The sequence below is a fragment of the Glycine max genome, chromosome 9 (assembly GCF_000004515.6).
Source record: "Glycine max cultivar Williams 82 chromosome 9, Glycine_max_v4.0, whole genome shotgun sequence".
Taxonomy (NCBI): domain Eukaryota; kingdom Viridiplantae; phylum Streptophyta; class Magnoliopsida; order Fabales; family Fabaceae; genus Glycine; species Glycine max.
The window spans coordinates 45,453,341-45,469,038 of NC_038245.2; the positions used below are offsets into that span (position 1 = coordinate 45,453,341).

At 32.7% G+C, this 15,698-nt stretch overlaps 1 protein-coding gene across 6 annotated transcripts; it reads right to left on the reverse strand.

The window, feature by feature from the left end:
• Nucleotides 1–1,406: 1,406 nt before the first annotated feature.
• Nucleotides 1,407–6,272, reverse strand: LOC100804623 (zinc finger CCCH domain-containing protein 53). Of its 6 annotated transcripts, none has more exons than XR_005886416.1 (11): nt 5,655–6,238; nt 4,181–5,323; nt 3,894–4,073; nt 3,606–3,785; nt 3,390–3,481; nt 3,042–3,287; nt 2,781–2,946; nt 2,405–2,623; nt 2,221–2,298; nt 1,954–2,110; nt 1,407–1,718 (listed from the first exon to the last, which is right to left on the reverse strand). XR_005886416.1 is itself a non-coding variant. In XM_003533451.4 (10 exons), exons 2-9 carry the CDS (start codon nt 5,122–5,124, stop codon nt 2,235–2,237), a joined length of 2,091 nt encoding a protein of 696 aa, XP_003533499.1. In that variant the 5' UTR covers nt 5,125–5,323; nt 5,655–6,272; the 3' UTR covers nt 1,407–2,110; nt 2,221–2,234. The 6 variants fall into 6 exon arrangements, 2 of the variants coding, with proteins under 2 accessions (XP_003533499.1, XP_006587690.1); XR_005886415.1 differs by having other exon boundaries at nt 1,407–1,748; XR_416095.4 differs by having other exon boundaries at nt 3,600–3,785.
• Nucleotides 6,273–15,698: the final 9,426 nt, after the last annotated feature.

Below are 15,698 nucleotides of genomic sequence, written 5' to 3' on the forward strand. Positions count from 1 at the left end.
AGGGTTCAACTTGGGCTTTAACATTCTAGGGATATTAATTAACTACAGCAACAACCTGCATGTATTGTTCTTTTGTTTAATTTGCTCCGACATAAGTTCACATACTTTATTCAATCTTCTCATTCATCAGTTAAATTAATTTGTCTATTTAAAATCCAAGGTTCGGCTGAACTGTGACAGGTGAAGATTAATTTAGACTTAAAATATAGGAATAATGAAGCATTTAATAATATCACGTGGGAATTTAAGACATTAATTAGTTTCCATGCATCATAATCATACTCAAATGTCAGTGTCATAAAGATTACTTCTATAATGACAGACTAATGGAGCACGCGTATGCATTATGAAAGTATGCACCAGTAAAAAAAACGTTGCAGTGAAAAAGATTGAAAAAAAGAAGTTCGAAGGAACAGATGCAATATAGGATAATATGGAGATTGTTTTCCCATGAATTGATTCTCATATTAAAAGTATACAATAAACCCACTGAAAACATCAATGTCCTCTTGATCCACACTATCCAGGGTCGACCATTAGGCATAGACACTCAAAGGTGACAACAAAGACATGACATGGAATTAATGGAATTCAGAGATGGCAAACCTCACAAATACCTCACCAACACAACAAGGTGATAATACTAATATTTTAGATTTATTTGGGTAAAAAATACAAATACATAAACCAGTTGTAAGTTGCTATAGTAGTTAATTTGTTGTCTCCACCAATGAGGAAATTTAACTGGTCTGCATGCTAGCTTGTAGAATCAAATTCAAAGACAACTAAGAGTCAAAACCAACCAACCAACCAATAATGAGGATTGTGCTTAACCACGAGGTGCCACTCTGATTTTAAACCTTTTCCTTACCCATACTTCAACGTCGAGCTTAACATATTTAGTTTTCAGAGACACCTAGGGGGCTCTTGAAAACATGAAAGAGAGCAAGTTAAAAAAAGCATAGCACAGTAACTCGCACGGCCCGTCTCACACACATTCATAAGGCCACAGAACCCAAAAGATTCGACCACTTTTGTCATACGTGTGGGCATCTACCCTACTTTTAGATCTATGCATGTCCTTTCCTGTCATGCAAGAGAAACTAAAGGGTAGATATGAAAAAAGATAAAAGTGGCATCACTCACATGGGTAGGTGCTGGTGGTGGTGGGTAGGACCAATACACAACCTGGCATTATATAAATATGTGTGGCCCACTTGCAGTGTCAGCAACCCCATGTGATGGTGTGCCTTGTGGGCCCCCTTTCTTTCCTCTCCAATAATTATAAAAAAAGACAGACCCCACAAATTTACAAATCGAAAGGGGAACATAATTGCAGCAACAATGAGACAATTTATCCTTTAAAACCAAAAAGCACACAAGAGGAGGAGACGCAAATAGACCAGTTAGTCTAAAAACTCACTTTTGATTCTTGTTTCTAATTATTGTTTCTCTTTTCTGTCTGGGTTGATAACTGTGTATAACAACTAAGTAGAAGTACAAACTTAACTAATGAAACATAAAATCCAAGCTAAATATCTTCACTTTCGAACTTTAATCCAGCTAAGATTAACAATTATACCCTCCCCTCCTCACTTCTGGCCTTTAAACTCAAGTTATCCATCACGGAGGATTTGAATCAGCCTTGTAGTTATACAACTCTGCAACTACGGTTATACCATTTCATCTGTGCATGCTTTCTCTGGGTAATCCTCCAGCTGTACAAAGACTTGAAATTATACCTGTAACTGTAACAACATAGGACTAACAATCTACACTACCACATATCCAGGGTAGGAAATGAAATTACAATGCCAGGGAGTTCCTACTACACATTAACTCTGGTGATCTGTGTGTTATTTTAACTTGTGGTTCATTCAGCTACCACGGATATGAGAAGAAAGAAAATGGTACAACAATAATAATGCTAACAAAAGAAGGGAGAATGCCTACCCCACTTCCTTTACACAACTGCTTTTTCCGTATGCATTTTGTATGGTAGTAAATAGTATAGTATTGGTGATTGATGGTGATGGTGATGGTGGTCATAGTGGCGGCGGTGGTGATTCTTTACAAATCTGTCCAGCATTGTTTAGTCATCTTTCACTTCCTGTAAATGTTGCACAAAAAATACCAAACCGATATCCAAATTTTAATAAACTAAACAAACCGATCCACATTCAAGACAACATCAACATTAACTTCCAAATTGGCTTTTACCTGAACTCTTGAAACTAAATGCCAATCGGTCCACCGGTGCCAGTGAACATCCCAATAGTTCCATGACCAGAAGAGAACCTAAATCCAAACCCAGATCATCAAAAAATTCATAAAATTATGGGATACTGAAACTCATGGCATGAGGAAAGAAGATTAATTGGCTAAAATATGATGACACCAGTACCTTGGTATTTGGCAGTTATAGGATTTGAAAGTTCCCATGTCAAGAGGGGATGCTGCAGGAAGCAATGTGCTAGTGCCAAATTTGAAGTTGACAGATGCAGCTGAGGCATCAGTATCAATGGCTACATTGGGTCCATTGGAGAAGGGAGCCATGAAGTCTCCAGGAACAGCAGCTTTTGTTGGGGAAGCAAAAGGGCTATCAGGGAGATTATGCTCCAAACTGCATTTAAAATGCTGACAATTAAATTTGGGAAAATGGGAAAACCTGAATAAATGCACAATTTTTTTTGGCAAGGACTGAAAAAGGAATTGCTGCAAAAAGTTGTTTACTATTACGGTGCCCTTTTAGCTATTCTAAATGAGAACAAGTTTTATACCATTCTTGCAAATCACAATCGTCATGACTAGAGCTCTGCTTGCCATTGCCTTCCTTATATCCATTCTCGCCATTGACAACCACTTCCTTGCCAACAGAAATGTTGACCGGCTGTTGACCAGCAGAAACTGATGCAGTACTAGCTGGAGCAGAAGTTGAACCACTCTCTGGAATGAAATAGCATAAGTAAAAACCAATAAATTACATTATACCAAGTTCAATCGAAGAAGCAGCAGCATTTAAAAATGTGAGAGAGAGATACCCTTTGGGGATTCTGAATTGATGTGAAAAGAAGGAACAATATTTTGGTTGAACATGTTAGGAGAGTGAGTGGGGGAAGGAATTGGGCTTCCAGTGGAGAGTGCACGCTGGTGATGCTTCTTGATGTCAAGAAGTTGCAGACCCATTAGCCTCCTACTTTGCAGCTCAAGAGCTTGCTGCAAATCAGCTTGCTCCTCCAGCTTCCTCCTCCACAGCATGTCTTGAGTATTGTAGAGCATTCTGCCACCTAAAAGCATGCAATTAAGAAAGTACACGTGTTGAGTAGAGTAGGTTTGACAAAGACACAATCTGAAAAGATAATAAAATGGAAGTTTCCACCATAACCTACCAAGTTGAAGATCAAATTGGTCTCTAGCATCCAATCCAGTAGGAGTACCACATGGTGAAAAATCTCCTCTATCTACCTGCTGCTGCTGCTTCCTGCAAATCACAAGAAACATCAATGAGGACATTCAAAATAAACTCAAGACAATAACCAAAAAGAAAAAAGAAAAGAAAAAAAAAAGATAACATAAGAGTAGAAAGAGGGGGTGGGTGCCTGTACTTGTCTGGGACTTTGCCCTTCTCCTTGTAAGGCTTAACAAGCACTCGAGCATCACACACAAAATGAGGATTTCCTTTGGATAGAATAAGCTTCACAGTCTCTGGATAAACAAAGGTAACAAAGCCAAACATTCGCTTCTGCTGGTATGGGATCCTCACGTCTTGCACTGGGCCATAAATGCTTCAACAACAGAATTAAAAACTCAAGTTAATATTTCTGCCGCTGACCAACTATGCACAATGATCCCAGTCGAAGCTAAAGTTACAGCTAAACCTAAGCAATAATAACCTGAAGTAGTTTGAAACATCTTCCTCTCTGAAAGTGCTATCTGCTGGGAAAGTCAAGTAGATCTGCCTGGAAGCTGGGTTTACCATAACAGGACTGTTCAAAGAAAAATCATTTCTTTCAAGCCTTGATCGTCCAAATTTATGCAAATCCTCACTCATCATCAGAGCTGCAGCTGCCGCTCTGCAATTATTATAAACCATGATTAAAATTCTGCACCCCAACTATTACAAAGACCACAGTATTCAAAACACATGATTGCATAGTAGTACTGGTTTGTGTCTGTGTACCTTTGAGTATCATTCTGTTGCTGCTGCAACAGGAAATTCATGCTCTTTGGGGAGTACGGAAAAATGGAAGAGGCCATGAGTTGAGAAGCAGCAGCCAATCTTTGTTGCTGAAAAGATTTGGATCTTAAGAGCTCATGGCACTGCTCCATCATCTCAATCTTGCTGGGAGAGCCAACCATTGCAGCAGCAGCACCACCAACATCAGCATCTCCAAGTCCACCATGAAGGAACCTGCAACTAGTCCCATTTTTACAGTACCCTCTAGCAAAGTAAAGACAAGGCTTCCATCCCAAACCGGAATTAGGGTCCTCAGAGCCCAAACAAGCATCACTGACTGAGCAACTCCTACGGTGGAGAGACCCTCCCCAACCGTCGGAAGGAAAGAGTGTAGGGTCAGCAGCAGTAGTAGGACTTGAAGACAAGTCTGAGTTATTATTAGGGTAAAACAAATCTGGGTTGTTGTTCTTGTGAGAAGTGCTAGTATTAGAACCATCATTCAGGAAAGCAAGCTGGTCTTGAAGTTGGAACTCATCAACTGGATCTGAGCCTCCGTTTGCATAGTAGGGTAAGGAAGATGAAGAAGTTAAAGAGCCAGCAACCAAATCATCTGGGGTTTGAAGTTCAGACATAGTAGGCCATGAAGCAGAAGGGTTTGGGATAGTGAGGGCACTGAGCCTTGAAGAAGTTGAGTTTTGCTTAGAAAGGTATGGTGAAGGAGAAGGAAGAGTGGAGGTTGTGTGCGGAGAGTTGGAAGGTAAACCCAACTCCTTGCGGGCTTTGAGAATCACAGAGTGAACAAGTGCTTCTGGACCAAATGCTAATCTAATCAATTCTTTCTCACCATGGTCTTGAAGCAGAAGTAAACCCATGATTTTGGAAGCATTCTCAGGGTCCAAGTTTTGGATCCTTGAAAACACAACTCTTGTAGCTTCGTAACTATCCATGTTTGAACAAAAGAGATTGCTAGTTACATGATTCCACAACAGACTAGCCTATGACTATATTGTTGAGTCTCTCTATTCTCTAGTGGTCATCTTTCTCACTCCTTTTACAAGTAAAGCTTCTTTCTCAACCACACACAAGCCCTACCTACCAAATTGATATGAGTGGTGGCACGGTGAATTTAGTTTCATTCTCATATTCCTGCAAGCAAAGCACAAGAGTCAAGAGGAGAAGAAAAGTGTAAGAAATTAAAGTTGAGTGTTAAAAGGAAAGAAAGGAGAATTCCCGTGTGGAGGAGGATGCCAAAAGTTAGCTTTGATAAAAGGTAGAGGGAAATAAGAGGATGATTGAATTTCTCTATATATAAAAAAGTAAAGAGTGCAAAAGTTGCAGAAACAAGGGAAGGAGAAACTAACAAACAAGAACAAGAACAAAAAAAAAGTCATCATTTATCTTATATTTTCTCCTCCTCCTAGTTAGTATTAAGCAGCTCCATTATTTTCCAAAAATGAGGTAAAGAGTACGGGCTTACCCATGAAGGAAGAGGCTTGGTTACTGTGTTTGAAGTCAGTGAGTCAAAGTTACTAGAAAAGCCAAACCACCGCCTTGCTTATAAGCAGCATCAATTTCCTTGGGTGTTTTATGGGGTTCTGGGCAAGAATGGGCAATGAAGTTGAGAGCTCAAATATTTCTCATTTTGCCCTTTAGTTTAGTTTTTTCTCTCTCAAGTCTCAATTATTACATTGGCTTCAATCACCATGCCCCCACTTACTCTATGTAGACCCTTCCTTCCTTCCCTCCTTCAAGCGCGAGAGTGGTACTGTAGTAGAAGTAGTGTCCCCTTTCCTTATGCTGTGTTGTGTGCTTGTTCCAGCGGATCCAGATCCGTGCTTCAAATACAACAATAACAATAGTGCACGTTCGCAGTTCACTGACACTCACTCTATTTAGTTTAAATTTTCTGAGCTTTGATTGCTTTCCCGAGTACACCACATCACTTCAACTTCAGAGCTTGGTTCACGCTCCAACGGAGGCTCTCTGTCTCTGCTTTCTGGGACCCTCTCAGCATTTCATTGGAGAGTGAACAACACGCCCCCCAATCCCAAAGGATGGATTAATATGGTCGCTGCATTTTGCTATGTCGTTTTTTGACCTGCCCAACCCCACAACAAACAAAGTACACTCTTTATTTTTTTCTCCTTCTACCCAATCCCAACTCTTTTCCATGTCAGTATTTTCTAATAAGAATAAATAATTATTTTGTCTATCTAAATGTGTAATTTGTAGATAAATATATTTCTAAAAAATTGATTTTCTTTCGTCACCTTTAATAAAATAACTTACGTGATATAGATTGACATGTTGGTTAATCAACGTGTTAATCTATAATTATCAATATATGAGTATATTTGTTATATAATATTTTTTTTTTACTTTTGGTCTTATCACTCCGGTGATAAATGAGTCCCAGAAATATGAAAATATAAAATTTAGTCCGTGAAAATGTAAAAAGTGAGATAAATATATCTAAACGTTAATAGTAGATTGTGACTAATTATTATAATTTGAAAAATTTTATAATGAATGTGATAATTTTTTTTAACAAACTCGTAAATTAAATCAAGTCTAAAAGAAAAAAGAATATTTGCTTTATAAATTCATAAATATTTTTTTTTTTTACTTTCATGCTTGATAAAAGGTTTAAGTAAAAAAAATATTTATTGTAAAACATTATAGTTAAATTAGATCTATAAATAATTTTTAGGAAACATTGCAATTACAATGATACTTTTAATTTGTAAAAAACACCCACCTCCTTTGGAATGATTTTTTTTAAGGTTATGATTTTTTAAATGATTATTTAATAAAAAATAATTGTGTATGATTTAAAAAAATTAATTTAAAAATCAACAAATTTTTATTATAATTTGTAATTTGATGTCATGGCATATACTAATAGACATTCATATTTGATTAGAAAAAAAATTATAAAAAAATAATTAAATAAATAATGTTTGATTAAACTGAAAAAATGATTTTCTTATCATTTTTACAGTCAAAAAAATCTTTTATTTTTTGTGTTGATAACATTCATTCAAGAGTTGACAACCAAATAATTAATTTTTTTAGTTGAAGAAAAGTAAGAAGAATTCGCCAAAACAATAAAAATTCACTTTCATTGGTAATATTTTATGCATGTTTCAATCGATGATGAAACTTAAATATTATATAATGGAAACAGAAACTTACCGGTGTGATATAATTCTCCCAAAATTTTGTTGTAATCATTACAAAATTTTCAAAATTATAATAATTAGTCATAATATATTATTAACGTTTTGATATATTTGTCACACTTTTTACACTTTCGGGTACTAAATTTTATATTTTTCATCTTTTAAGGACACATTTGTCGGCATAATGGGAAGACAAAAAGTAAAATAAAATATTATATAACAAATACATCTCTATGCCGACAATTAGAAATGTCTATGTTGGATGAAAGTTAACGGTCGAATATATTTGTCGCACTTTTTACACTTTCAGGGACTAAATTTTGTATCCTCATCTTTCAAGAACACATTTGTTAGCGAATTACACATTCAGAGACAAAAGTGACTATTTATCCAAATAAAAATTACAAGTACATCAAGATATAAGCTTCATCTAAGGAAGAAGGGAGAAGAAAAAGAAAAAAAGTTGCAGATTCAAAAAAAATAAATCTAACAGAAACTAATTATAGTAGAATTAATAATTCTGTTTATAAGACATTCTAGAATTTTAGTAAAATATTTAATTTTTTTTCCATTAGTTATCTTTATTAAATATTCTAAGGAGACATTTGTTTAACGAAATTTTCTTATACTCTCATAAATGTTATTTTCTGAAATATAACATGGAAATATTATTTTTTGGATATTTAAAAAAATGTTTGACTATATTTTAATTTTTAAAAATTAAAGTTATTTCAATAAAAAGAAACATACATGTGTAATATACAATAATTTTTATATTTCCGCCCTTCTTAATGGAATATAAATGAAGAAAATATGGTAAAAAAAAGAAGAAATTATAGCATTTGTGAGAATCAATAATAACCAAAAATATTTTTAAAAAACTTATAACAAGCATGCAAATATATATTCTCATTTTCATATTCTCATACCAAGAATATCTAATTCAATTGGTTGAGCATGATGTATGTATTGTTGTAAATCTCCCATGATACATTACTCAATTCTTACCAATAAAAAAATATTTTTAAGAATCTATCAAGAATCCGTGAAACAAGGGCCACTTATGTATTTGGAATTTTTATTGATAATAATACATAATGCTCTTGACCTTTAATGCATTCACATCACTTGTAAATAATTAATGATTACTAATAAAGACATAATTGATACACTAGTAACATTTTTTTTAAAAAATTAATAAAATCAATTGAATTAATTACTTTTATTGGTCTATCTAATTGATGTCCAAACTCCAAAGTGCCTTATAATATTAACTAGATGGAGCATTAATTATTTTTTCATAAAAATATTCTTAATTAAAGTTAGTCCTAAAATGATGCCATAGTGAAAAAATATATAATTCAATAGTATTTGTTAATCTTGTACAAGGGTAGTTTAAAAAAATTACTACTAATTCAAGAAAAATTTAATACTTTTAACTTAATTAAGTAATTTTCTTAATTTTAGTGAATTGATTAATTCAACCTTGTAATAATAAGGACTGTATGTGATAAATGTTAATTATTTATATATGATAAGTCATTGTGGGAGTACACTCATTACATGTTAATAAACTTTAAGTCGCTTGAACTAGAGCTGTAAATTAGGGTTCGTTTAGTGTATTCGGATTGACCTATCAAGACTTATAAAACTATTTTGAAGTTGTACCTGACTTCTTTTATTGATTAAAAAAATTAGATGAGTTGGATTATAAGGGTTTATCAGAGCCAATATTTAAAGAAATATTTATAAATTGTGCACCAAAAATGGAAATTGAACTCCCATCTCTGTGTGATATGATATTTGCATGTCCTTGAACCAATTTTATTATAGATGGATATCATATATTCACTGAAAATTAAATGAAAAATCTGGATGCCCACTAAGCATGCACCAAGTGGATATTGCTTTGTAGAGGTGAATACGGATGGCTCTCAGAACTCTTGATCTGTTACAGCCAGCTCCGTACGACCTCTTGGATGTTTTCATGTGTAATGCTTTTGTTGCGGAGCTGTGGGGTTTCAAATGCGTGGTGTCTTTAGCTAAGGAGCTTCATTTCAAGATGGACTCCCTTTCTGCCATCCGAATGGTTCTCATTTCTGTTACTTTCCTACAAGTTCTTCCCCCACCATTGCGTCTTTATTGTTTGTGAAGATGCTCGTGGTGTATCTTTCTTGCTAGCTTTCTTGTTTCCCCCCTCTGATAATAAATATTAATCTCACATAAATCATATTAATAGAGATTAAAGTTATACTGTCTTATTTGTAAATATATACCATCTGTCCTGTATTTTACAGTGAGGGGCGCATACATACGCATTTTATCTTCATATCTTTTTCATTGATGTGCACTGTATATAGAGGAAAGCGAATGTTCCCACTAGTTGGTGGTGCTGACAAACTTGAAAAAGTTAAGATTTTCATGAAGAGAGAAAGATATAAAAGGGTGTATGCACACTTTAGAGCTTCCCGCATAGGGTGTTTGCACTCATTGTTTTTCTTTCAAGTCACGTTCAATCATGCCACACATAAGAAGTCCAAACTGACGAATTTAGGTACAGCAAAGGAATGTACAAATATATCCTCACACAGTCGGATTTTTTATTATTATTTTTGTCTTGTACCAAGACGATGGCTACAACTACCTCACCATTCGAAAAGAATACAGATGCTTTCACTTTCTCAATAATGGACTATTTCTACAATTATTTTAATGTTCAAAAATTGTTTCTATTTAAATTAAAAACAAACATAACTTATAAATTTAAAGGTTGATAAATCAGATGAAATTAAGTAAAAAATAGTAAATGTAGTGAATACTATAATAAAACAGAAAAGGACAGAAATATACGTGAGTATGAAATTTTGAGGGGTAAAAAGTTTAAATACGAGACCTTCTAACCTGTTAAGTTCTTAACTATTTTATGTGTTGTATTGGAGATTGAAGATACCAAGCTATTTTGTTAAATGTAAACTTGTTTGAATTTTTTTAATAAAAATAAAAGTGATGTTGTAAATTGTAATAATGTTCTTTTATAAGTATGTATGCTGAATTGCAGATATTTACATTGTTTTCTTTAATGATAAGCAACAAGCCATGGGTGATCTTCGTCTATGTCTCTCTCTCTTTTTTTCTCGTTTTAGGTGGGAATGGATTTGCATGCAAGAATAGGAAGTTATTTCTCCTCGCCCAAGTCTGGGATATCTCCCGTGAATGCTTCCATGCTTATTTGGCTTGACATGATATATATCTAGTCTTGGTTATGTCCTAGCACCCTTTTGCTAGAGAATGAAATTCAACCTACCGGAGAGTAGCTTCACAATGCGTGAAAGAATGAAATGCCTAGGGATATAATAATGAACCAATGATATTTTCAGCATCATGACCTCTCAATCTCAAAGGACAAATTGCCAATCTACCAACATGAGAGAGAACATGGTCACGTAGCCACCTAATTTAATTATTAAAAAGGAAAACCCGACCCCCCTCCCCCTCAATTTCGGAAGAATCAAAGAACACCACAGTCTATATAGGAGCGAGCAAAACGAAGAAATTCTTAATTAGTTTTTCTTTGCATCATTATGTATATTTGTACTAATTCAAATCATAGTATTTTAAATAAAATTATACTAGTAAAAAGAAACAATACTTCTTATAATTAAAGTAATTATATACTAGCGTTTGTTGGATGGCAGTGTTGCAAGAATTTTAGGCTAATCAAAGCATAGAACAGAACACACAAAACCACATTAACACATACTCCGTCTCCTAATATGAAGTGCCTTTGCACGTGAGCTGTCTCCAACTATGGCCAAAATGTTGTTTTGCTCCCAATGCCAAATAAAGACACATCGTTTCCATTCCAGGCAGCACCATACCATCCATTACCATACATACTCCCAATGGCTCCTTGTCCTTGCAAATGAATGGGACCACTCCCACCCCCATTTGATATTTCTGTAGGAAAAAATGTTTTATGAATAACGAATATGTTATTTAAGATATATAGAGAGAAAAAATAAAAAAAATATAATAAGTATTATAAAGTATATAAGGTGATAGAAAAAAAACATTAAAAAATAAAAAATGTTGGTGAGATATATTATATAAAATTCAACATAATTTATGTATCACTATTTTTTTTTTAATACAGTACTGTAGTAGTAATTATTACCGCATTAAAGAGATGCAATCATAGCGCAAAAATCCGTGCACCCTTTTCTCTTTGTTTTTCTCGTGCCTTCTTTTTCCTTTATTTTCATCCTTGCAATAATTATAAAATTTTGGTCTAAGCTCATTAATGACTTGCGCAAAATTCAAATGTCCCTATATTATCTTCTTCTTTCCTTTCTTGAACTTTTATTTTAGGGTGCTATAATTTTATCTATCTTCTTAATCCTAAATTGAAGTACGTAGATCAAATGATGATATATATGGGTATACATATTTAGTATTGTTACTTTTCCAATTGAGTGGGAATCTACTAACGACATTCTCTACATTTCAGATTCAATTTTTTAACCAGTTAGCCGGCTGATATAATTGGAGTTATGAAAAGTGATATTCGTCGCATATATATATATATATATATATATATATATATATATATATATATATATATATATATATATGTGTGTGTGTGTGTGTGTGGGGCACGTAATTAAACTCTACTATATCAAAGCCTCAAGAAGCTCTACATTTGAAATTTCAACTACATAGGATCTAAGCCATTAAATATACAATTTTTAATTACTAACATAAAATATAAATTTATAACACACTAATCATCAGATATAGCTGCATCTTCATGCAGTTTCTTTGTCAACTGCATGCAGAGGGGATCCATTCTATATTAAATAGCATAACTAAATTTTATTACATAAAATTAAATATTTACATGCTGAAATATTCAGAGATTGTAGCCTGAAGGTTATGGTTATTAGGTAGAACCGTAGAAGTTTTTATCTATTATTCAATTTTCCATATATGTGCCTATGTTTTTATGGTAAGAAAAAAGAGGAGGAAAGTGATATTCGTTTGATTTTTTTCCCTCAAAAATAATACGGACAAGGGATAGATGGACGAATTTAAGTATAGAAATTATATTATTGTTGTTATTATTGTAATAGGAATTAATTAAGAAAGGTTCAAAATTACCCTTAAAAATATCACAAACCAACTCACTATAGCGTTAAAATAGAATTGATGACTAAACTGTAATCTACTATTAACTCCATGTTAAGCAAGATGAAGATCCGTTCTATGCATGTTGACAATGCAAGCTTCTTATTATGTTTGGAATAAGTAACAACCTAACTGCCAATATTGCACTAAAGTAAAAAATAAAAGAACATGATCATATCTTTCAGTTCCAGGTAACACAGCTAATAGTGTTGAAAAGGTGACAGATTGGACCCTTCTGGTCATTTTGTGATCATATCACTGTAAATACGTATGTTAGAAATTAAATTCAAATCCTGAAAATAAATTATAAATCTCTTCCTCCCTTTCTAATATCATTGTTTTGATTATTGCCACTTTAGCTTCATTCTGAAAAGTAAAACTAAAAACTAAAAGTTAAAAAGTGGGTTTTGCTTATGACTGCACTTTTTTCTTTTCTAAATGGACCTTTGTCCAAGTCCAAATACTCTGTATTGATCTGTTGTTCACATCCACTTGCCCTCTTTAATGAATATTTCCTTCTTGTTGGGGTTAACTTATAGGGTGAACTGCCATTACTTTTTTTTATTTAATTTACTTCTTCTGGGCGTAAATTTTTCCTCATAATTAAGTATCATAACATAGTTCGGTGGCATAGGAAAACTCTTAAATATTATGGCTCGTTTGGTTTAATTTTCTTATTACTATTATTTAAAATAATAAAAAATATCATTAAATTCAATTTTTCTTGTTAATAAAATTAATTTACTTGTTTTTTAATTATTATTTTGCTTAATGATCTCTATCATCATTTAATAGTAATGTGAAATCAATCTAGACATGATGTGTAGGCATGAAAATAGGCCGAGTCGGATTTGTGTTTTGCTTACCCCCTTACTCCTCATTTCCTCTCCCCAAAACTCAACGGAAATCTAGATTTATCTCATCTCTTCCCAATAGGTTCGGGTTTTTTGGACCCGCCTCGCCCCCAACATGCTTATAAAATTTTATTAAAAAATATTTTTCATAGAATAAAAAATACAATTATAAATAAAAACAATAATATATTTTTAGATTGTACATGTAAATATAAGATCCAATTCAACCGTAACAAAATTTAATCCAATAGTTTCATGTTTTAGTGTGTTATATATATGAAATAATATTTTTGTAACTTAATTATTAGCGAGACGTGTTTGGATTGGGTATTAATAATCCCGACTCCAGTTAACTCAGATTTTTTCCATCAAAATCAGACTGGTCCGGGACAGATCCCACGAATTCAAGTCCTATTGTCATGCCTAATGTCGCTTTATCAATTATTGTGAAGTAATAGATGTTGGTCTAAACTTCACTAATTAATAATTTAACAACTAATATATCTAATATGTTTAGATACACATTGTATTATTAATAATTGGTGGTGATATGAGTCATTTAAAAAAACAAAATTGAAAACATAAAAGAATTAAATTGAATAAAAAAGCTTAAAATCAAATTAACTATATTTCTAAAAATAAAAATATTTTATTCATGTGTATTGTTAAATATAGTTTTTGCTGACATCGTATAGCTTTTTTTATTTGAATCCCAACATCATGAAGCTTTTTTAGATATACTTTTAACGAAGAAACGAAGTTAAACAAAATTTTATACTGTTACTCGATGCACCAAACCTTCATTTTACATTTATATACACAGGGTGATTATATATTTTTGTGAATATTGAAAAGATTGGTAGAATGATCATGATAAAAATTCGAAATTGAGTAAATAATAAAACAGTCAAAAAGCAATAAAAAGTTTTCAAGGGCAATCAATATTCAATACTTGTTAGCATAAAGTAGTTATAACTAGGAATCATAATTTGATGGCAAACGGCAATTAGTGTAGTAAAAGAGAAAGAGAAGGTGGATACGGTGAATGAGATGCCGTGGGCCGTATATGTGATTGAGTGCAACTCATTTTCGAATGAAAACATACACTGTCATTTTGTGACTACAAATAATATCCATTTTCAGACACATCAAAAGAAATATGACATGGAAATCGAACCCGCCCCCAAAAAAACAGACACGTCAAAAGAAAAATATACATAAAAACAAAAATGACATGCCAACAAGTTGCAAGCAAGTGTATTGTTTTATTAACCAATATTCCTAGTATACCAACGTATAAATGAAAAAAAAAAAAAACTACTACACTGAACAGTTTATAGAAACATGTTTATATTACATCAGCATCTTCCTTCTTTTTTTGTCAACCAATTTATACATTTTTATATTCATATATACATGACATCATTAGGTTAGAGTCGTGTTTAGTACAAGTAAAAAAATTAATTAACTTAAAACAGTACCCATTCATAGATATGAATATAAAATTTAAGGCTGCAGTAAAAAAATTATATCTTCGCAAGTCCTTTGACAAATAAAATTAAATTATTAGTACAGAACTCTGAATTTATAAATTAAATAAATGACAAAATATTATTTTTAGCAAACTTTTTATTATTAATTAATTTTTTTTTGAAAGTTACAAATTTGTGTGGGCCTCATTTTTTATTTAATGAATTTTACTTATAATTTTATACTTTTTAATAAATTTTAATTAATATAAAAGTATACTATATATATTATTTTGATGGCCGACTTATGTAATTATTTATGGATTAATTGGTCTTTTGTATAACTTGACAAAAATAAGTGTCAACATCACTGTCAAAACTCCCAAATGACTTAATATATTGATATTAATACTGTAAAACAATAATATCTGTGCTAATTCTTTAGTTACAAATCATTGAAGGGATAATGACAGCTTATTGGGTGGTCTTGTGTCTAATCCAAGTCACTCACTTTATTTTTATGTGTAAATGAACTTTACTTTTGACCACAACCACCAATAAAAGGTTAAGTTGCTACGAATGGGGAAAAAATCGTTGCATTCAAGAAGTTAATTAATTTATTAGCTATTTATTAATAATATTGTTTTCGTCGAAATCTGATATTTTCATCGATAAAACACTAGTATCACTTTGTCTGCCATGTTTATTGGACTCTGATGCATTTTCTTTGGGTTAAGATTGGGCCTTACTTCCAAGTTGTTTTGGGCAATGGTTATTTCCAGTTCTCCTTTTCACTAATACATTCTCATCCCCCCCCCCCCCCCCCTCTACG

Coding starts and splice junctions, on each gene's coding strand:
- LOC100804623 (XM_006587627.4), bottom strand. CDS start 5,124: ATGGATAGTTACGAAGCTACAAGAGTTGTGTTTTCAAGGATCCAAAAC. Junction 3,786..3,893: donor GATGTTTCAAACTACTTCAG/GTTATTATTGCT, acceptor CTGTTGTTGAAG/CATTTATGGCCCAGTGCAAG. Junction 2,299..2,404: donor TATAACTGCCAAATACCAAG/GTACTGGTGTCA, acceptor GTTTGGATTTAG/GTTCTCTTCTGGTCATGGAA.